We start from the raw sequence: 24,777 nt of genomic DNA on the forward strand, positions 1-24,777 counted from the left end.
TGGTTCTCCTCTTTGTGCATGTGACCGTCAGAATGACACGCACTTGCTGAGTGAATGTGGGAAACTAAAAGCAGTAGAGTAACCTCAGAAATGCCCTGTTAGGGATTACAGGCAACTTTTTCTTATACTTTCCTATTTTTCTGAATTTTTTTTTTTATAAATAAATGTTACTTTTTGTTGTTTAAATAGCAAATGCTACTTAACAGGATGGAGCCATCCTTGGGTCAAGACAATTAATCATAGTAGCGTTCTTTTTATTATATTTATTATCTAGTTGTATACTTTAATATGTACAGTTTATGTTATATCATGTATACCTTGATAAAGCTTTTTTTTTAAGGAGTTGTAGTTGAAAAGACAATTCCTGTAATGGAAATTTGACACAGTGTGGTGTAGACATAAAGAAAGCAAATAAGTCCTTCTGAGATTCAGGAATATTTCAAAGAACAGGTAACCCTTGAGCTTTTCTGTTCTGAGCCTGGAAGGAAGAATGAAGTTTGCCAGGCAGAAAACAGAAAATGGCAGGACACACATCCCAGGGATGAGGACAGGCTATCGAGGCTTGAAGCACTCCCACACAGCAGTGGTGAAATGCCTTTCAGCCCTGGGTTCTCATAATTTGCATACACATCACCTCCTCTGCTGACTCACTGGGCTCCCAGGCCCGGAAGGCAAGGGCTTTGTACCCTCACTTCTGTAACCCTTGAGGACCCAACAGAGAACCTAGCAGGCCTCCTTGAATGCTCCCAGAGGAGGCTGAAATGACAGTGCGCAGATGTGTTGAGCCACGCCCCCCAGGCATCTACTCAGGGGCGATGTTCACAAAGGGAGAGAAGGCCTTTGAGACAGAAGCTGTAGGTGTAAGGGTGTCTGTCTGGATGGGGCAGCAGGAGACACAGAAGCGGAAAGGGCTTCAGTGCCTGGGGCTTGTGGCCCTCTGCTCTGAACCCAGCCTGGCTCTGGCTCGGTGAAGGATGAAGGATCTGCACACTCTGTGCGGCCCCGAGGGTTTTGCAGCCAGCTGGGCAGGGCAGTGGTCCTTCGTGGGCCCTGTCTCCATTCATTCTTCTATAACTCTCCTGTATATTTCATATTAAATAGGACTTTTGCAAGGAAAGAGGATGTGAATTCCCAAGACAAAATTTAGCATTTCGCTTTAATGGAAATAAAATCAGGTTCAATCACTGTTTACCTGATCAGTAACTGAACTCAAATACCACATGGTACTGGCTTTCTGCCATTTCAGGTAAGTGGAAATCTGTAATAATCTTTCTATCCACCAATGTGAGATTGACAGCAGTTGTTCAGTGGAGTGTCCCTGCTGGGATGGTTGCCAGCCTCGTCTGCAGAAAGGTGGTGAGAGTGAAGGTACATTCAAAGGGAAGTGGGTTAGATTAAAAGTCAATAATATAGGACACTTCCCTGGTGGTGCAGAGGTTAAGAATCCGCCTGCCAGTGCAGGGCACACGGGTTCAATCCCTGGTCTGGGAAGATCCCACGTGCCGCGGAGCAACTAAGCCCGTGCGCCACAACTACTGAGCCTGCGCTCGTCCCAACTACTGAGCCCACATGCCACAACTACTGAAGCCCACGTGCCACAACTACTGAGCTCACGTGCCACAACTGCGGAAGCCCACATGCCACAACTCCTGAAGCCCACGTGCCTAGAGCCCGTGCTCCACAGCGAGAGAAGCCACTGCAATGAGAAGCCCACGCACCGCAACGAAGAGTAGCCCCCGCTCGCCTCAACTAGAGAAAGCCCATGTGTAGCAACGAAGACCCAGTGCAACCAAAAATAGATTAATTAATTAATTTTTTAAAAAAGGATTGAAAAGAAGGACTCAAACAAGTACATGTGCATGTGTGCATGGTTACCAGATACTGAGGAGAGGGGGAAATGGGGAAACACTGTCGAAAGGGTAAGGAATTTTACTTTGGAATGATAGAAGTGTTTTGCAACCTGATAGAGGTGGTGGTTTAGTACATTGTGACTGTATGAAATGCCACTGAATTGTTCAATTCAAAGTGGTTAATTTTATGTTATGTGAGTTTCACCTCAATAAACAAAACAAAAAGTCTGTAATACAACATAGAAGTGATGGTGAGCTCTATTACCAGAACTGCTTAACAAACATGTAAATGTTTCTCATTACGGTAGCTGGTAGAGATTATGATCCGTGATTAGGTTCTGAATGACCAGTAATACATCTCATATTCAACTTACATTTTGAAAGTCAAAATAAGAAAATTAATTGATATTTCTTGTTTTTCTTTTTTCTTTTCTTTTTTTTTTTTTAGGACTCTCAGCTCACTTCCTCGGGACACAGTAATCCAAGTAAGAAAAGTTTCTCACTATAGCTTCATATGTGGGGTGGAGCGGGTGAGGAGGGGAGATGCATGCAATAGATAGTAGGTTTAAAAGAATTTCACTAAAAGACAAAATCAAGTGGGGAAAGGAGGGCCATTTGTTTAAGTGCTACCCAAAACGGATAAGATGCGTGGTGACCTTGAATGCTCCTCTCTCTTTTTATTCAAGGGAAGGAGGGCCAAAACATAAAATGGTGAATTTCAAACCAACCCTAGGAGGAAGGAACACCATCCTTTCTTATAGTTGGCCTCTGGTATGTGTGAGGGGAAAAATTTTTTAAGGCAGCTAATGAGTTACCTAAATTGAAAGAAAATAGATAGGTAAAGAGATCAGAAGACCTCATGATAAATGTCCTTAGAATCCATGAAGAAACCATGCCCTCTTCCAGGGAGAAACAGACTAAAGGGTCCAGGAAGGAATTTCGTTACTGAACCCAGTGTCTAATAAAACATGTGGGCTTCATCATCGAAGAGAGAATATCATTCCATGAAGTATTGTTTTAATTCTCTTCTTTGGCACTGTTAATTGGTATTAATGTTTTCTTGAGCATTAAATATGCATAAGCTACCCCATTCATGTCGTGAAAGCACACCCACGAAGACTGGGCTTTGTTAGTCTCCTGACCATCCGGTCGGCTGAGAGCATCCCTTGCAAATTTCAAAGCTCTGTTGGAACATGAAAATCACTCTGAGCCAGTAGATGTGTCTTAGGAACTGAGGCTCACCTACTGAGCATCTGTGAGGGCAGGAGGATTATGGAGAAAAGACATCCAGACAGATGCAATGGGAAGCCCCAGACTTTTAATGCACAGCTAGAGAAAGGTCAGGGTAGGGGGATGATGGCATAATGATCCATAGGCAATATCCCTTAGTTATCCCACCCTCTGTTGGAATTTGCTGTGAGCATTAGCACCAGGGAAGAGGTGAAATGCCAAGGGACTTGAAATCTATAGAAACTAATAAATGTAATAGTAAGGAAAGGAATCAGGAGATGCATGGTTAGGTCCACGAGGTGTGCAGGCATCAGCATCATATGCCAAAGGCTAGAGCGTACGGAAGAATTGCCATTGCTTTCCTCACCATTTCTTTCCATTTGAATTTAAACCGTTCAGGGTAAAGGGAGGAGAAAATAGATATGATAGAATAAATGTACCTTCTCTCAGCTTGGAGTCTTTGACATAAAGAAGAACAAAGGAAACAGCTGTTCAGTCCCATCTGTGTTCAGTCTCTTCTTTATGTATGCTATTTTATTTAATCCTAACCATAGCTGTGTGAAGTAGGCATTACATCTCCATTCTGCACATGATGAAAATGAGATTCTGCAGTTAATAACTAACCCATTACCTTGACCCCCAAAATGTTGCTTCTGTCCCTTCAGTGTGAGATTGAATTCTTGTCCAAGATTTCTGTTTGCATCTGGCATATTTTTACAGCATGCCATAACTTTCACTCGCTGATACTACAATTGAGATTATGTAAAAGCAGACCTGTCTTCTGTGGAATTGTGAGCAGCATTGCATGGTATGGTATAAATCCCTCTGGCATTTCATCATCTAAGGACATTTGTAATTGGTTTTCTCTTTTCTAGGGGTAAGGGGATTTTTTTTTCAAATAAATCCCCCCCCTCAAAACCAAGCACATCTATAAAAAGGTAATATCACTATTTAAAAATCGTAGTGATGTGGTATATATATACAATGGAATACTACTCAGCCATAAAAAAGAATGAAATAATGCCATTTGCAGCAACATGGATGGACCTAGAGATTATCATACAAAGTGAAATGTCAGACAAATATCATATGTTATCACTTACGTGTGGAATCTAAAATATGACACAAATGAACTTACTTACAAAACAGAAACAGACTCACAGACATAGAAAACAAACTTACGGTTACCAAAGGGGAAGGGGGGATAAATTAGGAGTTTGGGATTAGCAGATACAAACTACTATGTATAAAATAGTTAAACAGCTAGCTCCTACTGTATATAGCACAGGGAACTATATTCAATATCTTGTAATAAACCATAATGGAAAATAAAAAAATAAAAATAAAAATCAGAGTGTCCTCTGTAGATTATAGCACATTGGAAATTTTAGGAGAGCTGGTCCCACCAGCATTTCCCGTGCTGTTTCTTGTATTTGGTTTGGAATCATTACAGTTTTGGGAATCATGACTCCAGTAAATATGTAGAAAATAGGAAAAAACTGTACTTCAGAGAAACAAAATGTGTAGTGATGGACTGACCTTCTCCACTTTAGGTCAGTCATTTTTATCTTTTTGAAATTAGAAAAACTAAATTGAATAGGTACTAAGAGAAAAGAGTGTATAAATTAAACAGAAAATTATTTTTTAATCCAAATCTTTTTAAAGAGAGCTACTTTAGCCAGTTTGCTGATTACCAATTAATTTAATTTAATATTATAAAATAGAAGCTAATTAAGTATTGAGAAACTTAAATATTAAAACAGGTGATGTATGTCTACAGTTTTTTAAAAGTGTGAGACTGTGCTGTTCAGGTGACAGCCTGAGCGTAAGCACTTCTTTCCCTCCCTTCAGAATCTCCATTGAACTTACCATAAAGCAATAGTGATGGAAATAAATCCGTAACATCCCTGAGAACCAGAAATTCAGCTGAGTGTCTGGAAAATGGAGACTGGATAGGACCCTACTGTTAGATAGATAATCCTGGGCAGGGACGGTCATGACCCAGAAAAAGAAAAAAGGAAGATAATGAACCAAACAGGAACAAGCTGTGGTGGTAGAGGGAATGTCCTTGGGAGCGCCAGGAGAGACTTGATTTCCTCTCAACCCCAACAGAGAAGAGGCGCGTGGGCTGTGCATAGTGATGGGAACATGGCCATTCTTCCACGCATTACTCCTCCACCGCTATCCTAGCGGGTTTTCATACAGAGCTTTCAGTCTGGCTTTCCTCCCTCAAAAAACCAAACTACAAAAAAAAAACATAGTAATATTTGCTAAGAAAATGGACAGCTAACTAGAACTTCTAGCTGGGAGCTAGTACCTAAGAGAGAAGCAGAATAGATTCTGAGATAATACCACACCTTAAACATAGATATCTCTGATGGGCGGAGGGAGAGCCAACTTTTCTCAAGAAGGAAATAAACCGAAATGCTATATATACACCCAGAGTAAAGTACTTCCTATTTTTGTTGGGGAGTGAGAGAGCAGTCAGGGCTCCCAGCTTGTCTTGAGGCCTCTTTTCTCCTGAACCCTAAATGAAGCCTTCCAGTTAACAAACCCTGTCCACTTAGAAAGAGCCCTAAATCAGCCCTTCCCTACAGGGGAGACATATGTTAGCAAAATGGATCAATATACTACTATAGGGAATCCACGCCGGCACCTTTGTTAACCAGCCTGTTGTCATTCAAAGATGTGAATACATAACCCAGGAGCACCAAAGAGAAGGACTGACCCAGAGGAAATCTACTTAATTCAAGGAACAGAAGAAAAAAATTTCAAACGTAATTACAGTCTTCAGAAGGGTTTGAAATTATTTGCATCAAATAAAAAGACCAGATTGGTATGAAAAAGAAGGAGTTACAGAACAAATGAGCACTCTGGAATTAAAAATAGGGTTGACACAATTTAAAAACTTAATAGATAATAGCTGAAGTCTGAAGTCTGGAATATAAGGTTGAAAACTTTTTTTCTGAATATAAAGCAAAAGTCAGATGGAAAATATGAAAGGAAGTTAAGTTACATGGAAGATTAGTTAGGGTGGAAAGGTCAAATCCAGCTAGTAGGAATACCAGAAAAAGAAAATGGATAAGAATTAATAATAATAGAAATAGAATTCCTAAGGAAATGAGCACTCATTGTCAAAAACACTTATGTACAATGAAACAAGAGCAAGGAAAAAGAACAGACAGCAGAGAATTAGAGAGACCTCCAAGGACTTCAGATATTGGAATTACCAAGCCCAGAATATAAAGTAAGAGGGCTTACTTTAATTTACAGAAATGAGAGAATTGAAAATATGATAAAGAACAAAAACATTTGAAAATGTACTAATCAGAACCTCTAGAAGTTAGAAAATAATAACAAGTTAAAATTTCTTTGGTCAGGTTTAACAGCAGATAAGACATAGGTGAAGAAAAAGTAATGAATCAGGAAACTGAACTTAAGAAATTTTCTAGAATGCAGCCTACGGAGATAGAAATGGAAAATATGAAAAGGAAGTTAACAAACCTGGAGTATAAAGTGAGAAGGGCTAACATATATTTAACTAGAATTCCAGAAAAAGATAAAGAAACAGAGGGAATATTAAAGGAGATGATGGCTGAAAATATTCCAGAATTGAAAGACACTAACCCATAGATTCAAGAAACCCAATGAATCTTAAGCAGGATAAATAAAAAGAAGTCCACCCTAGACATATTATAGTTAAACTGCAAGCCACACAGGTAAAGAAAAAATTCTTAAAATACCCTTAATAACTTCAAAGAAGTAACAATTAAACTTCCAGTTGCCTTCTCAACAGCAGCCGTGTATCTGGAAATTGACAAGGTGATTCTCAAATTTATTTGATAGAACAAGGGACCAAAAATAACTCAGACACTCCTTAAGAAGAACCAGGTTGGAGCCTTGCCTTACTAATATTATTATATGAATGAATGAATGAGTGAATGAATGAATAAATGTTTTAGCTAAGTAATGAAGATAATAATAAATTGAGCAATGAAACAGATATAAAGGACCCAGAAACAGACCACAGATTTATGAAAACTAGATTCGTGACAGAGCTAACAATGTAGATCAATGGGGAAAGAATGGGCTTCTTAATAGATAGTACCAGAATAATTGGTTATCTATAGGGGAAAAAAAGGAAACTAACTCCTACCTGACATCATATACAGAAACTATTCCAGGTATTTGTAGAAGACCTAAATGTGAACAGTAAAATTATACACTTTCAAAAGGTAATAGAGAACATCTGTCTGATGTATTTCTTAAGTAGAACACCAAAAAAGTGTCAAATAAAGGAAAATGGCAGATTTTTATGAGGAGATCCTGCACAGCAGTGAGGGTGAATGAACCAAAGCTATGCACATCACACTGGCTGAATCTAAAAGTCATATCATTGAATGACAGAAGTAATCCCAGAAGAATGCCTACACTATGATTGCATTCATATGAAATTCAAAATCAGGAAAAACTAAAGACTGCTTTATTTACAAATTCATGGTGGCAGAAACTGTCAAGAAAAGGAAAATGATTAACATAAAAATCCATTGCTAGCTAGCTTGGCTGGAATAGGACACAAGCTCAGGAGGCTTCTGGGTTATTTCTTGTCAATGTCCCATTTCTGGGCCTGGAAGGTGTTTTTACAGTTAACTCATTTTACTTTTTAAAAACTGTGTGTAAACATTTTTGTACACATTACATGCATGCTCTATTGAATTTCTCTTTAGGAAAAGCGTAGCCTTTACTTGAACCTGGGCCATGATGAGATATAAGAATGAGAATCCATTTGACATAAATACTGGGAACCCTTGCCTTCACTCAAGTGTAGTGGCGGTCCCTCTGTACAGGTCCAGTCCCTCTTCTGTTCCTTAGAGACTAATATTTATGTTGTTATAATATTGTAAATTCCGTTATTCATGTATAATTTTTCTCATGGCCTACGGGCAATTCCCAAAATTAAATTATTGATTAAATTAATATTAATGAGGATGACTCATTAATAGTTACTGGACAGAATATAAATATTTTAAATCTTGGCTATGCAGGAGGAAAGGTATAGCTGTGCATAGTGGGATGTGAGTTGCCTCACTTTGCATAGTATAAAAGAAAAGGTACTGTCAGAAGTTGTTTTATCAAAAAATAGGTTAAATTTATTCAAAGTTAAAATACCCACTAGACCCTAAAGTATAATAGAACTAACAAAAATTTTAAGCGGAAGGGAGGTGGTAGTATAAGTATATTAAATATCTTATCTCTCATTTTTCATATCAGAAATTATTACATACTGTCTGAAGTTGAATCATCTAGAAATAAGCATATTACTTAGCGTAATAGTTGCAGGGCTAAAAGGACGAATGACGAAAGTAAGCAGAGTCGTTACCTTTTCTCTACTGTTACCTTTTCTCTACTGTTCAGTTTTTTTTTCTTTACCATGAGCACAGATTACTTTTATTATAAAGTGGTAGCACAGCGAAACTTGCCTTCGAAGCAGAATACAGCCTAGGTCTATTTTGATTTCCTTTTCATAGCGCTACTTATGGTACTCCAGCAGTGCAGTCATTTTCAGTTGAAGGGGTGTGAATTAGATATTATCTATGTTTCCAGACAGACTACTCGACATAAAAGTCCTTGGTAGATTTATAGGATTAAACGTGTAGCTACTGTAATTTTTTAAGTGACCTATTGGAGGCATCAAGCTGTTTCATACCTTAACTTGTATACCATCTCAGTGGTATGTGTACCTTTCTCCTCTTTTCCCACTGTAGTGTGGGACACTGCATTAATGATAGGTCATCAGACAGAAGACATATACTGAGCATGTAATATATGTTTGGTACTGTGGAAGACTCAGGTAGACAAATATGGAGTGTCAGGTTGAAAGTGTACATGTAATATACATATACACATACATATGTATTTATATGTGAGTATGAATATATACATTTTCTTTCTATGGCTCATTTTTTCTCTCTTTCTCTCTTTAATTATATTTCCACCTGCAAAATGACCACACTGCACCTGAGCCTATCTCTTATGCCCATTGTCTTAAAGATCAGTGCAGGTTCCTTCCCTAGGAGAGCGGTGTTGAATCTATCATGAAAACAGCTGGAATAATCAGGACGAACCCCCAACACTCCTCATTGGCGGCAGAAAGGAAACATCTCCTGAGCACCCAACTGAAAAATCCCTTACTGAGAATTTCTTCCAGCTCTCATTCATCATTTTCCCTCGGGTCCTGATAAAGAGCCTGTGATTCTCCATGGCTTGTGCGCATAGACACTTCAAGTTAACGTCAGAAATTACATCACCTAAAATTCCCAGATATCGGGGAGAATTTTGTGTTTCGTTCTTTCTGAAGGGCAAACATAGTTTTACTTCCTGACTCCATCCTGCGTTTACTTGTCCCCAAAAAGGTTAATTCATGATCAGCTGAGAGCACTCATTCCCCGACTGTTCATAAATGCCCAGTTTGGCTCCACTGCGTCCTTCCTGTTTGCCAGAACCTATTCTGTTTTCCCTGTTGCCACAACATAAGTGCTGCTAAGAGCAGAGATAATCAGCTGCAGCTTTGCCCCTGTGCCGATCCGGCTCCCGATCCCTGCAGCCCCCAGATCCCATGTGCAATAAGGCCTCTGTCCTCTCAGCCCATGGGTTATCTGGCAGCATTGTTGGTCATGGTAAAACATATTTATTCAGACATCCAAACAACGTCTTCATGTATCATATTGATTTCCTCTTTTTTAGTGACGTAAGTTGTTTAGAAATGTTTACTGTTGCCTGGGCTTCTGAGCCTGCTGCTTACATTGCTGATGGTGATTGGATGTGGGGTAACTTCTGGCAGCTACAGACCAGGGAACGTAACCAATTTCTCCAAAGTAAAGGGGAAAAAAAAGATCGCTATGTTTGGGAAAAATTAAACCTCCATTTAGTTTTATCTTAGGTAATGCAGGTGTTACAACTCTGTACTTCAGGATTCTGGCAGGAATTGTGGTTTCTCACTGGAAAAGTGATTTTGGAAAGTACTAAGCTTATTTTCTAGCACAAAAGCCAGTTGACAAGGTCTTGCATGTCTCCTAAGTGAGTTTACAACAAACCTGGCCTGGAAGACAAAATATATTATGAACATACACGCTTTAAAGCAAGTTTATTAATTCTCTGCCTCTATTTTTACTTCAGCATGGTTTCCCACGTGCTGGGACTCTGTCAGTGTTTGCTATTCAGGCAGTTAAAATAGACGTTGTGACTTTTTCACAAGGTGACTGTCCCTCACGGATGTCCCGGCAGTGTGTAGACACACATTAGCACAGAGTGACATCTGAGATAGATGTATGCACTATATATCACTGTCTTCTTTCTCTCGCAACTGTTTTGTTTGAAAGAACAAAAAGGAAAAGAAATTATAAAGTTTACTTTTGAGTTCAGTTTGGACAATATCTTCAGAATGTGTTCATCATGTAATTTAGGGGGTCATTCCCAAGCCTCGGTGTCAATAAGCTAATGGCTACAGCTGACAGAAGGGGCTTGGTACAGGACATAGGCCTGAAGCCCTAAACAGCAGACTGGGGGATTCTGTGAGGTCTCCAGGCCTGACTTGAAAGAGCAAAGCAAAGCAAGTTGCCACCATCAGGCCCATCTCTTGCAACTCATAACCTTCTCTGGGGTATGTTAAACTATTAGCACTACATAACCAGCCTAACTAACCACAGCTAACTCACAATGGCAGTCATGACCCTTCCTCCATCCCCTAGCCTCAAGAAAATAAAAAGAAGTGCCTTACAATACAAGGATGTATGGTTTCAAACCATCAATGGTCGAGGATCTAAGAATTACATTATGTCAATTGCAAGAGGAATTTGCCCTTTAAAACTACAAAAAACGAACTGGTTCCAGGCTCCCTTCATTAAAACCCATTCAATCCTCGGTGACCACAGACGGCAGAAACATTTCTTTAACTAGTCTCTCAGATGGCCAGGAAGGATTTCTGATTTATATCTTATTCTGCATTAACAGGGTGACCCCAGAACCTGCTGCTGGGGCTCTCTGTGGGGTGTAATTCTTGGGAATCTTGTAAGCTAGGGTGCAACCTCAGTGTTGTGTAAAATTCTCTCCCCCAAGTTCTAGCAGAAGGGATCAGAATTCAAAACGCCTTGCATCTAGAATGCTAATGGGGTTAATTTCCTTAAGTTTTCTGTAAAAGAAGTAGAAGGAAACAGGTTCCATCTGTAAGGTATTCATCTTTTGGCAGGGTCTCCACTCTGAACCTCTGGTTGTTTGCAAACAGCTCCTTAGTACCTATTCACAGATCCTTGCCCGGGCCATTGTATTACAAAGAAGAAATTATTTTGCAAATCCGGTTCTTGGACAATAAAAAAGATGTTTTAAAAACCTCCTGCTGCACATTTTGAATGATTGTTAGTAGGAGTGTGGAAATATATTGAATCTCTCTTAAATCTTACAGGCTGTAACACTCACATGTTGGTATTTTCTTCCTTTTTAAGAGAAAGGTGATGCTGAGACAGGGAGTCCAGACAATGGCACATCGAATACATCGTAAGTCTGTTTCCTGTTTCTATCCCGAGATGACTGTTCTTTAATATGCTTATAATATGAAACAGCGCAAATATCTTGTTATAGTAACAATAATAATGGAAAGAAGCCTGTGGTTCTCTTTCTCATGATAATGCGTTTTTAAATGCTTTTGGGTGCAGATGCATTTTGAGGTCTTTCTTATGCTTTAGCCCAGTAAGAGTCATCTTGCAAACACAAGGCTCCTCTTCAGAAAGTACAAATGTAGTGAGATTTGACGGTATTACTTTGGCAGGGGGAGGGGAGGAAAGCTTTTGGAATTTGCTTGGCAACTTCCATCACCGTCATAAATAATTAGAGAACTTTTCACACATACTAGGAGATAGTCTGTCCTGCACACCTGGGAAGTACCAGTGTCATTTTAAAGCCTGCCCTTTGCAACCACACCTCTGAATTATGTGAAATATACAATTATAGATATCTCTGGACCCTCAAGGGTTGGTTCATATTTTTGAGTTAACAAATGCAGTTTTAAAAAGATAAGAAAAGGCTCTTTTAAAACATGTTCTTCACTCTACGTTTTGTCTTTTTCCTCTCAATACTCAAGCAATCCAAAAAATGTTTTGATGATTAATTCGATGCCAAATTTATACGCCAAAGTTTACATAATTCACAAGCTAACAAATTATTTTCGCTCCATAGGAATTAGTAACAGGTTTACTCCTTAAAAATCATTATTTTTTTATCATTTCTGAGGAGTTAAATGTGTTTTCTTATTATAAGACAGTTTTGTGCATGTATCTATATTTGGACCAGTGGTCTTATTACTAAGCATTTAAAGTGCTATCCATTAGAAATGACAGCTTACGACATAACATTATTGAGTGTATTTGTCCAAGATCTGTTTCTCAATCTAGGAAGAGCCTTTGGCTTACATAGGATGGCTATTTGTTTCATAAAGGTTATGATTACATGTTTCTTAAGATGTTACCCTAAAAGTTCAAAATAGTTCCATTATCATGATTTCTAATGATATAATGAATGTGACTGGTTTTAAATGGTTAAAATATTACTAATTTTTAAATTTTTGATTGTAAAATATAGTAGGAGAAGGGTTTTAATGCCATCTGGAGGCATTCTAGAGAACTGAAAAGGGTAGAATCATTTAAATATGTAGTTCTTTTGAGCAGTGTTTGAGACTAGATAAGAATTTATGCAACTAGAATGTCAACTATTTGGGAGTAAGTTATATTTTTTATAAATAATTTTATAAAAGTGTTAATTACTGTAGAAACAACAATTTTTCAAATTCTCATTAACAGATCATCTTAAAAACAGGCAAAGGAGCGTACAAAATATTTTGGAAAGCTGCTAGCATCCTGCATTTACTTTTTTCAAATTTAAAATCACATTCAGTGGCCTCCGATTTTGTTAATACAGTTTGATGTGCCGCTAAAGTTCTCCTCCCCTTATACATCTCCGAAAAGTCCATTCTCTAAAAGAACTGGTTTCCATAACTCATTACCTTATCAAAATAAATATGTTGTCCGAGGAATTATTTTTAAACCCTCTGGAGATTTGCAAACAGTGAAAGTTTGAAGCATCACCCCACATTCTTGTCTCTTTGAGCAAAGCAGACTTAGTCATCCATCTCATATCCTGCCTCTTGAACTAGAAATAGCAGAAATAAAGCCTGAGGCTGCAAGTATCCCTCTTAAAGTGGAGAATTCTAAACTTGATCCTGCCAAAGAACCTTCTAACCGTGGTCTGTTATAATTAGGCAAGAGGAGCAGCTCATTATGAATAAAGGGCAGGGCCTCAGGATGCCTTAGACTTGGGTGGCATTTTACAGTCTCTGGTATCCTATCTGAGCTTTATCTATGCAGACAGATAGGTAAGACAATATCCTTATTTCATATATAAGGAATCTAAGGATCAGAAAAGTCATTCAGCTTAAGTGAAAAAATTGGGACACACATCTTTGGATATTGAGCTTTTTTGGCCGTTTACCATACTGAGGGGTCAGTGGATCTTAGGAGACAAAACAAAGTCATGAGTCAGAACCAAGGAGAAAAATGGGGACCCATTTATTTGTTAAGTGGTAAGTGTATTAGTTTGCTAGGGCTGCTGTAACAAAGTAGCATAGACTGGGTCCCTTAAACAACAGAAATTTATTGTCTCAGTTCTGGAGGCTAGAAGCCCAAGATCAGTCATTAGGGTTTGTTTCTTCTGTGAAAGAAGGATCAATTCCAGACCTTGTTCATTGTTTTGTAGATAAACATCTTCTCCCTGTGTTTCTTCACATCATCTTCCTTCTCTGCATGTCTCTGTGTCCAAATTTCCCCTTTTTATAAAAATACTAGTTATGTCGGATTATGGCCCACCCTAATGTTCTCATTTTAACTTGATTACCCCGTGAAGATGCTATCTCAAAATAAAATCACATTCTGAAGTACTGGAGGTTAGGACTTCAACATATGGATTTTGAGAGGACACTCAACATTAAGGGTCAGAGCAATCAAAATGATTTAGAAGCCAGGTCAGGTGAATCAGGAATATACAGATGCCAGAAGATGGAACAAGGTGATAAAACAGACCAAAAATTATGAACTCCATGGAAACCAAAGAGGTGAAGGGGAGCTGAAAACTGTAAATAACATACACACAGGCACTAGGAAAGATACCTCTTCCACATTTGTGGTTTGGTGGGACAGACTTGGCTTCAGTAATGCCTATTCATCCCTCTGTCTGTATAGTTCCATGATCTGTGAGTCATTTAAAGCCATTTTTTGGTTTTAAATTGTAGTATAAAATTGAGAGTATCCAGACAGCTCATTTTCTGAAAAAGCATCTTTCCTCACTAGCCTCTTTTAAAAACGAGAGATTAACATTATTTGCAATGGCCAAGACATGGAAGCAACCTAAGGGTTCACTGATGGATGAATGGATAAAGAAAATGTGGTATCTGTATGCAGTGGAATATTATTCAGCCATAGAGGGAAATCCTGCTACTTGCGACAACATGGATTGACCTTGAGGGCATCATCCTAAGTGAAATAAGTCAGACAGAGAAAAACAAATACCATATGACCTCATTTGTATGTAACATCTTAAAAAAAAAAAAAAAGAGCTCATAGATACAGAGAACAGATTGGTAGCCTCCAGAGGCTGGGGGTGGGGAGGGGCAAAATGGGTGAAGGTGGTCAAAATGTACAGACTTCTAGTTATAAAATAAATAAGTCCTGGGGATGTAATATACATCATGGTGACTATAGTTAATAATACTGTATTAAATATGTGAAGGTTGCTAAGAGTAAATCTTAAAAGTTCTCATCACGAGAAAAAAAATTTGTAACTATGTGTGGTGATAGAAGTCAACCAGACTTATGTTTTGCAATATATACATATATGGAATCATTATGTTGTACACCTGATGCTAATAGATAAATAAATAAAAGCAGGAGGTTAATCATGATACATTTTAGATAGCAATTGCCTGGTAAGAAAGAGTAGTCTGGGTAACACCTGAGGATCCCTTCAGGATATATTATTTAATGGTCCTATGAGTATTCATAAAGATGAGAGGTGCAATTTATTCTTCACACACACACACATACACACACACACACACACACACACATAAATTAAAAATTTTGTGATAGAGTTCCAGTTGTCTCAATGATAGAGAAGCTTATATTGGATTAAATCTCCTGCAGATAACTATTAAAAACTCTGGATGAAATATTTTCTAAAAAGCAAAACTATTTGAAGACACTAGAGGCTGATAAAAAGAAGGCAGAAATGTTGGCAATTTGATCCTTGAGAGGAAGAATTGGAATGCATGAGACCTACATTTATACAGCTTCTCTCCTGAGGGCACTCCCCATTCCACAAAGAGTAACTACAACTCAAGGCCACAGTCATATATTCTTGAAGTGTATGAGGATGGAGTTGAAGGCTGCCAGAGTGGCTGGGATTTAAGGGAAGAAATTCCAGAAAGGAGGCAGCCATAGAGAAGAGAGTTCCACTTCTGTATATAAATTCTCCTCCATGCTTGGGTGACTTCTAAACTGCATAGGTATGGGAGAAAGGCCAATGAGCCCAGTGGAAAACAATAGCTAGAGAGCTGAAAAGCTGAGCAGAGATTTCAATAGCTGCCTACTGCCTACAAAGATTGCCTGTAGAGTTTGGAATTTGAATCTCACCCAAGTTATAGGGACTTGGCAAACACTTAGGTTTTTGTCTGAACGCTCAGAAAGGCCTCGCCTTAAGAATAAAGGATTCATCCTAAAACTAAGGACAAAACCAAAGTAGATCATAACAAAGTGTAATCCTAAGCATTCACAAGTTCAGCTAGTAATTTGTCTGAAACAAAAAATATTAACACTCTTTAAAGGAATAAAACAGATCTAGAGCCTCTATTACATGTCATTCATAATATTTATTATCTAATCAAAAATTAACAGATATGTATAGAAATAGGAAATTGTTATCCATAATCAAGAAAAAAAGTAATTGCTATAATAGAACTTGAAGTAACCTAAATGTTGGAATTTTCAGACAATAACTTTAAAGCAGGTATTAAAATATATTCAAGAATATAAAGGAAAACATGGTCATAATAATTGAAAGAAGAAGACTCTCAGCAGGGAAATGGAAATGATTAAGAAGAACCAAGTGAAAATTCTGGAACTGAAAAGTGAAATATCTGAAACGAAAATTTCACTGGATAGACTTAGTGAAGAATGGAAATGACCAAATAAAGGGTAAGTAAACTTAAAGTCAGATCAATAAGCATTATCCAATATGAAGAACAGTGAGAATGAAGATTAAAAACAATAAACAGAACCTCAGTGAATTATAGGACAATATCAAGTAGTATAATATACATGTAATTGGGGTCTGAGAAGGAGAGGACAGAAAAAACAGATCAGAAAAAAATATTCAAAGAAATAATGGCTGAAAGCATCCCAAACTGGCTGAACACATTAACTTAAAAATGCAAGAAGCTCAACAAATCCTAAGCAGGATAAATAAAAATAAAACCACACCTTGAAACATTACAGTAAAATTGCTAAAACCTATATTAAAGATAAAGAGAAAAATCTTGAACATTGCCAGAGATAAATGACATATTATGTAAAAGGTAACAGTGACGCAGTTAATCAAAGGATTCCCACCACCAACTATGGAGGCTAGAATATAATGCAAAGACATCTTTAAAGTGCTGGAAGACAAAATAAAAACAATAAATTAAAAAAAAAATAAAGAACTTTATCAAGCTAGAATTCTAAATCTAGCAAAAATATCCTTCAAAACAAGGTGAAATAAAGACATTTTTGGTTTTTCAAAATCTGAGAGAATTTATTTCCAGAAGGCCTGCACTACAATCAGTGATAAAGGAAATTTGTCAAGCTGAAGGGGAATAATATCAGGAGGAAGTTCAGACCTACACGAAGGAAGTATTTACAGGAAATGATAAATATATATGTAAATATAAAAGATTATGTAATGTAAAAAACAAGATACTCTTTTATGGGACTTATGATGTATGTAGATGTAAAATGTATGACAAAGATACCACAAAGGATAAGAGAGGGCAAATGGAATTGCATGACTCTAAGATTCTTAACATTTTATGTGAAGTGATATAATATTAAATCCAAGTAGACTGGCAATAAGTTAAGGATGCATAGTATAATAACCAGAAAAACCACAAAAAAAAAACCAAAAAAAGCATAAATGTCATTGGAGGGATTAAAATAAAATACCAAAATAAATTAGATTTGAAAGACTGCCTACTGTCTATAAGATATACAATTTAAGTATAAAAACACAATAGGTTGAAGCCAGAAGAGGAAAAGATAGACTGTGTAAACAGTAAGCATAAGAAAGCTAGTGTGACACTATTAAACTACCAAACAGACTTCTATATATGTATTTTTTTTAATTAATTAATTTATTTATTTATTTATGGCTGTGTTGGGTCTTCGTTTCTGTGCGAGGGCTTTCTCTAGTTGCGGTGAGCAGGGGCCACTCTTCATCGCGGTGCGTGGGCCTCTCACTACGGCCTCTCTTGTTGCAGAGCACAGGCTCCAGATGTGCAGGCTCAGTAATGGTGGCTCACGGGCCCAGCTGCTCCACGACATGTGGGATCTTCCCAGACCAGGGCTCGAACCCCTGTCCCCTGCATTGGCAGGCAGACTCTCAACCACTGCGCCACCAGGGAAGCCCCAACCAGACTTCTAGACAAAGAGTATTAGAAAAGGTAAAAAGAACATTTTATCATGCTAAAAAGGTCAGTTAATGAGGAAAACAGACCAGTCATAAATATGTACTTATTTACTAAGAGATCATCAAAATACGTGAAACAAAAACTGACAGAACAACAATAATAGAGATTTTTAACATCCATTTCTTCAGTAATCAGTAGAAAAATTAAACAAAATATTAGGAAGTATATAGAATATTTGAACATTATCAACCACTTTGACCTAATTGACATTTATAAAACACTACACCCAACTGGTGCAAGATATGCAATCTTATCAAGTACACATGAAGCAAGACCTTACTGTGCACAATAAAAGACATATCGATAAATTCCATATGATTAAAATCTTGCAGAATGTGTTCTGTGATCACAGCATGGTTATATTATAAGTCAATAGCAATGAAATTCTAGAAAATGCCTAATATTTGAAAGTTAAATAACATTTCTAAATAGTTTTTGAGTTAAAATAAATCACAAAGGAAATTAGAAAATAATTTTAACTGAATGAAAATGCATGTACAGTTTATGAAAATTTATAGGCTTTGCTAAAACAATACACACAACAAAAAAGAAATGTATAGCTTTACATGACTAGAAAAGAACAAAGTTGAACATCAGTAATTTATGTTTCCACTTTACGAAGCTAGAAAGGAAGAATAAATTAAACCCAAATCATTAGGAAGAAGTACATAATAAAGATAGGAATACAAATTTTTAAACAATAGAGAAAATTAATAAAGCCAAAATTTAGTTCTTTTAAAAATTTAGTAAAATTAACAAAACACTAACAAGTCTAATCACGGAAGAGAGGAGGGAAACATAAATCACCAACATTAGCAAAGAAAGAGTGGGTATCACTATATAGCCTACAGAAGTTTAAACAATAGTAACTGGATATTGTGAACTACTTTCTGCTAATTAATTTGACAACTTAGATGAAACAGTCAATTTCCTTGAAAAATACAGTTACCATAAGTAACTTACCGTAACTGCCACATGAAGAAATAGAATATCTGAATGACCCTATTGCTATTAAAGAAATTGAATTTGTAATCAAAACTTTTCCACAAAGAAAATTCCTCCAGAGCCAGGTGGTTTCACTGGTAAATTCCATCAAAACTTAAATAAGAAATATTTTTACCAATGAAACACCGATAAATGAACTGCTAGTCTTATACAAACTCCTTCAGAAAATAGAAGAGGAAGAAAAACTACCCAATTCATTGTATAAGGCCAGTATAACCTTGATACCAAAATCTGACATAAACCTTATAAGAAAAGAAAATTGTAATCCAATATCTCTTATAAACACTAAAAAATCCTTAACAAAACATTAGCATATATGTTCCAGTGATATATGAAAAAGACATTATTCATTATAACTAAGTAGGGTTTATCACAGGAATGAATGGTTGGCTTAATGTTAGAAGAAAAATTAACGTAATCCACCGTATTAATAGAATGAAAGAGAAAAACCATATGATCCTCTAAATAAATGAAGGCAAAGTGTTTGACATGATTCAACACCCATCCATGATTTTTAAAACTCTCAGCAAACTAGTACAAGAAGGGAACTTATTTAATCTGACAAAGGGCATCTACCCCCAAACCTACTGCTAACGTCATATTTAATGGTGAAATACCAAACACTTTCCTCCTAAGATCAAGAACATAGCAGTAATGTCTGCATTTATCACTTCTATTCAGTGTTGTAGTTCTAGTCAGTACAATAAGGCAAGAAAAAGAAATAACAGGCATAAAGATTGAAAAATCTTTGGGAAAAATCTTTATGAATGATCGTTTATAGAGAAAATCCTAAGAAATTTAATAAACAACTACTAGAACCAATAAATGAATTTATCAGGGTCAGTTTGCAAAAATCAGTTGTGTTTCTAATAGCAGTAAACAATTGCAAAATGAAATTTAAAAAGCAGTCCCATTTACAATGATATAAAATACTTAATAAATTTAGCAAAAGACATATAACACTTATACACTGAAAGCTATTAAACCTTGATGAGAGAAATTTTAGTCTTAAATGGAGAGATGTTCATAAATTGGAAGGCTCATAATGTTAATATGTCAGTTCTTCTCATAATGAGAAGAGATACAACAATTTCAATGTATACAATGAGATACAACACAGTGTTGATCAGAAGGCCAAAACACAGTGTTGATCAGAAGGCCAACAGGGCACTTTTCCAGAAAATGACAAGTTGATTCTAAAATTTTTATAGAAAAACAAGGGTCCTAGGTCACCAAAACAGTCTTGAAGAAGAGGAGGGTTGGAGGCCTTACAGTACCTGATTTCAAGGCTTACTGTAAAACTAAAGTAATTAAGGTAGTGTGGCATTGACATGGACAGACAAATAAATCAATGGAACAAAACAGAGTCTAGAAATAGACCCACATATATATGGTCAACTGATTTTTGACAAAGACAAGTCTTCAACAAATGGTGCTGGAGGAACTACTGGGGGAAAATCTGAATCTCACTCAAGACACAATTGAGATGGATCACAGACCTCCCTATAAAGGCCAAAACTATAAAGCTTCTAAAGGAAAACATTGGACAATATCTTCACAACCTGCAGTGACTTCTTACAGAGATCACAAAACCACAGAAAAGAAAAGAAAACCCCGATGAACTGGATTTCATCAAAATTCAAAACATCTGGTCATCAAAATGACAAGGCAAGACACAAACTGGGAGAATATACTTGCAGTACATATATCTGACAAATACTTTGTATCCAGAATGTATAAGGAACTCTGACAATTCAATAACAAAATGATAAAGACACAAATTTTTTAAATGGGCAAAGCCTCGAAAAGACAAAGAAGATATACAAATGTCCAGTAAGATATTGAAAACGTGCATTTTACTAATAATATTCATCTTCAGGGAAATGCAGATTAAAGCCACAATGAGATACCACTATACACCCACTAGAATGACTAAAATTGAAAAGACCAACACCACCAAATAGTCAGGAGATATGAAGCAATTGGAACCCTAGTGCATTGCTGATGGGAGCATAAAATTGCATAACCATTTTTAAAAACTGTTCCTTTTACACACATTTATTGCATTCCCCAGCAATTAGGCACACACTTATTACTAGATCCAGCAATTCCATTTGTAATTATTAGCATGGGAAAAAAGAGAAACATATGTCCTTTAAAAGATTAGTACAAGAATTTTAATAGCGGCTTTATTCTTGATAGTCGAAAACTGGAAACAACCCCAATATACATCAGCTGGTAAATGGATAAACAATCTTGGTATACTGGAATACTTTCCAATATATTGGAAACATAATGGAATACTTTTAATAAAAAACAAATTCCCCAACTTGATCTATAGATTCAATGCAATCTGAATCAAAATTCCAGCAAGGTATTTTGTGGATATCAACAAACTGATTTTAAAGTCTCAGTGGAAAAACAAAAGACATAGAATAGCCAATACAGTATTGAAGGAGAAGAACAAAGTTGGAGGACTGACTCTACCCGACTTCAAGACTTACTATAAAGCTACGGTGTTGGTGAAAGAATAGATAAGTAGATCAGTGGAACAGAATAGAGAGCCCAGAAATAGACCCACATAAATATAGTCAACTGATCTCTGACAAAGGATCAAGGACAATACAATGGACAAAGATGGTCTTTTCAACAAATGGTGGTAGAACACTGCATATCCACATGCAAAAAAATGAATCTAGACACAGACCTTACACCCCTCACTAAAATTAACCCAAAATGGATCACAGACCTAAATGTAAAACACAAAACTATAAAACTCCTAAAAGATAACGTAGAGAAAACCTACATGACCTTGACTATGGTGATGACTTTTTAGAGCAAGTGACTAAGGTAGTGCCTGCAGAGGAAGAGCAGACTGAGATCCTGTTAGACTGTCATCTTCACTAGGAAAGTTCTAGGAATAAGGAGCAAATGGAGATTTCCAAGATACAACGAAGACCGCAATTTCGCAGGGTCACTGTGCTTGCTTAATCCAGGTTTGCCCACCACTGGCAAATCCACGCTTAAGTCAGAGGTCAAAAGCATAGGCTTGTAGAAAACTCCTAACAGAGGACCTGTCCGCATTTGAACAAAGTAACTATTACTTTAAAGAATAAATGAAGATTCAAAAATGACCTTCATAAATTAAGGAAATTGGATTAAACACAAATAGTTAAACTTCTAGAAGAAAAAGAAATTAACAAAATGAAGCAGAAGGAAATGGTCTACCAGGTGTGCACATTGTGCAGTAAAAGACTTGGAAACTGCTATAAGCTCAAACTGAATTAGAGCAACCCATGAAATCTTATTTCTCCCAAGTTAATGTAGTAGTTGGAAGTAATATATGGAAAGTGCCCATTACCTAGTAGGCACTCAGTAAATACTTATTACTGCTATTTAATAGGATTCATGATTTAGAAAAGATAGAAAACAACCCTATCTCTGCAGTTGGTACAGATCAGAGCTTAATGAGAATTTTCATCTCTCCTTTAAAAAAGGTGACATGCTTAGAAAGGGTTAAGTTTACAAAGGTCTTCTAGTGAAGCCGGAGCTGTGAAGAAGAAGGCAGAGTGGTCAGTCTTCTCCAGAAATGTCAGTCGGAATGAGCTCTTCTCCCAGCCTTCAGACGATAGGACCAGAGGCCAGTAGTGCATGGCTTTACCTCTCCCCGAAGGAGAATGCATAGCCAGGAGGTGGCTGGAGAATTCACCTCCACCACTGACTTCTAATTTTAAATGTCTTGGAAGACTTGGATATCACTGACTGATGGAACAGAGTGGGTCTAGGTGATGCCCAAAGCTCCTTTCCAGGTGTCTGATGTGCACCTGTGAGTCATTTACAAAGGTGAAAGGTGAAGCGTGTTTATATCAATGAAAAGTATTTACCTCCATCAGTTCAGGCTGCTGTAACAAGCCACTATAGACTAGGTGGCTTATAAACAGCAGAAATTTCTCTCTCATAGTTTTGGAGCCTAGGAAGTCTCGGATCAAGGTGCTGGCAGATTCAGTGTCTGGCCCACTTCCTGGTTTGCAGATGGCCATCTTCTCGCTGTGTCCTCACATGGCAAAGAGTGGAGAGGGGAGAAGCAAGTTCTTTCGTGTCTCTTCTTATACGGGCATTAATCCCATTCGTGACGGTTCTACCCTCATGACTAATTACCTCCCAAAGACCCAGCTCCTAATACCATCACAATGGGGGGTTAGAATTTCAACATATAAGTCTGGGGGGAGGGGAACACAAACATTCAGTCCATAGTTATTTATTAAAAATATCTTATGCCCATTGTAGAATTATCTTAGAAAATGTTAAATATGGAGGAAAAATATACAGAGGAACAATAATGTGCTAAACATATAAAGAAATCTATCACTTATGCATGTGCTTTTAATAATAAGATTATACAAACTGATCATATAATAGGTTTTGGAATTTGAGAGATCAAAGTCGACTTGAGAACTGTTACCAAAAGATTTTTTTTTTTCAGAGAAGTTTAAAACCTTCCTGATATTTATTTTGGCCATACCGATGCGTGTCTAAAATGATGAACTCTGACTGTTCTTTTAGCCCACGAGGTACCTTCCCCAGAGACTTCCTTTCCGTATCTGTTTAAGTAATTCGCCAGGCTCCTGTCTGCTAGGAAAATGAGAAATCTAGTATAGACACTTGGCCTAGAGAAAATTGGCCAGATCCCATTTCTCCAACTCTTAGACACTAAGAATAAAAAATAACATAGGAAGGGTCTCTAGGGCTCCTTGGGCCCCCTTGTTATGTAGATGAATAAATTAGACCGAAGGCCTTTGAGAGGTATGGCTTGTCCAGTGGATAAGGAGGGAAGGCCTTGACCCAGCCTTCAAAGACCAACAAGTCCAGCTGGGGCTGGGCACCATTGCTGAAGGAAAAGAGAGGTGAGGAGGCTGTAAGTTTTACCTGAAAAGGAAATTAGATGTTGCTGTTGTGTTGGTTATACCGTCAGATTGAAACAGCAAACAAATCCAGGAATGTAGATTGGAAATTATGCCATCACAGAACAAGACTGCAAACCTTATCTTCCATGTTCGTACACCAGACTGGAAGGCCCATGGTCCCAGAGGTCCCATAGAAGAAAATTCTTCAGCAAAACTAGGAAGTCTGTTGCCCTCTCTTGTTTTGTTTCCCTAGACTGATGCTTTCTCTTTCCTCTACACCTGGACTCCATCTAAACATACCTCTCCTCAAGGTGTCATCTAGGTTAGCGTTTCTCAGGCTTTTTGGGGGGTAATTTAAAGGGTTTTAATTTTAATTGTGATAAAATATGCATAGCATAAAATGTATAGTCTTAACCATCTCTAAGTGTGCAGTTCAGGGGCATTAAGTACATTCACATTGTTGTGTCTACCATCACCATGAAGTATTCCCAGAACTCTTGATCTTCTGAAACTGAAACTCTGTCCCCATTAATAGGCCAAATTAATAAATTGCCATAGCTAGTAACTCTCCATTTCCTCCTCTCTCCAGCCCCTGGCAACCACTACTCTGCTTTCTGTCTCTCTAATTTTGACTACTCTAGGAACCTCATATAAGTGGAATCAGACAGTATTTGTCCTTTCGTGTCTGGCTTATTTCACTTAGCATTATGTTTTCAAGGTTCATCCATGTCGTAGCAGGTGTCAGAATTTCCTTCCTCTTTAAAAAGGCATTTTCTTTCTTTTTAAAACTGAATAATATTCCATTGTGTGTATAGACGTTTTCTTTATCCATTCATCCATCAATGGACATTTGAGTTGCTTCTACCTTTTGGCTGTTGTGAATTACACTGCTATGAACATGAGTATACAAATATCCCTTCAAGTTCCAGCTTTCATTCTTTGGAGTACACACCCATCTCAAATTTTC

General features: G+C 37.3%; 1 protein-coding gene across 2 annotated transcripts in view; it reads left to right on the forward strand.

Moving 5' to 3' along the window:
- The window catches only part of AFF3 (ALF transcription elongation factor 3), a 562,822-nt gene that overhangs the window by 370,517 nt on the left and 167,528 nt on the right, over positions 1–24,777 (forward strand). For both annotated transcript variants that reach the window (XM_059942557.1, XM_059942558.1), the window contains exons 7-8: positions 2,299–2,335; positions 11,579–11,630. In XM_059942557.1, coding sequence (XP_059798540.1) covers positions 2,299–2,335; positions 11,579–11,630 — 89 coding nt within the window. The remainder of the gene's footprint in view (positions 1–2,298; positions 2,336–11,578; positions 11,631–24,777) is intronic.

The sequence above is a fragment of the Balaenoptera ricei genome, chromosome 13 (genome assembly GCF_028023285.1).
Source record: "Balaenoptera ricei isolate mBalRic1 chromosome 13, mBalRic1.hap2, whole genome shotgun sequence".
Lineage (NCBI taxonomy): Eukaryota > Metazoa > Chordata > Mammalia > Artiodactyla > Balaenopteridae > Balaenoptera > Balaenoptera ricei.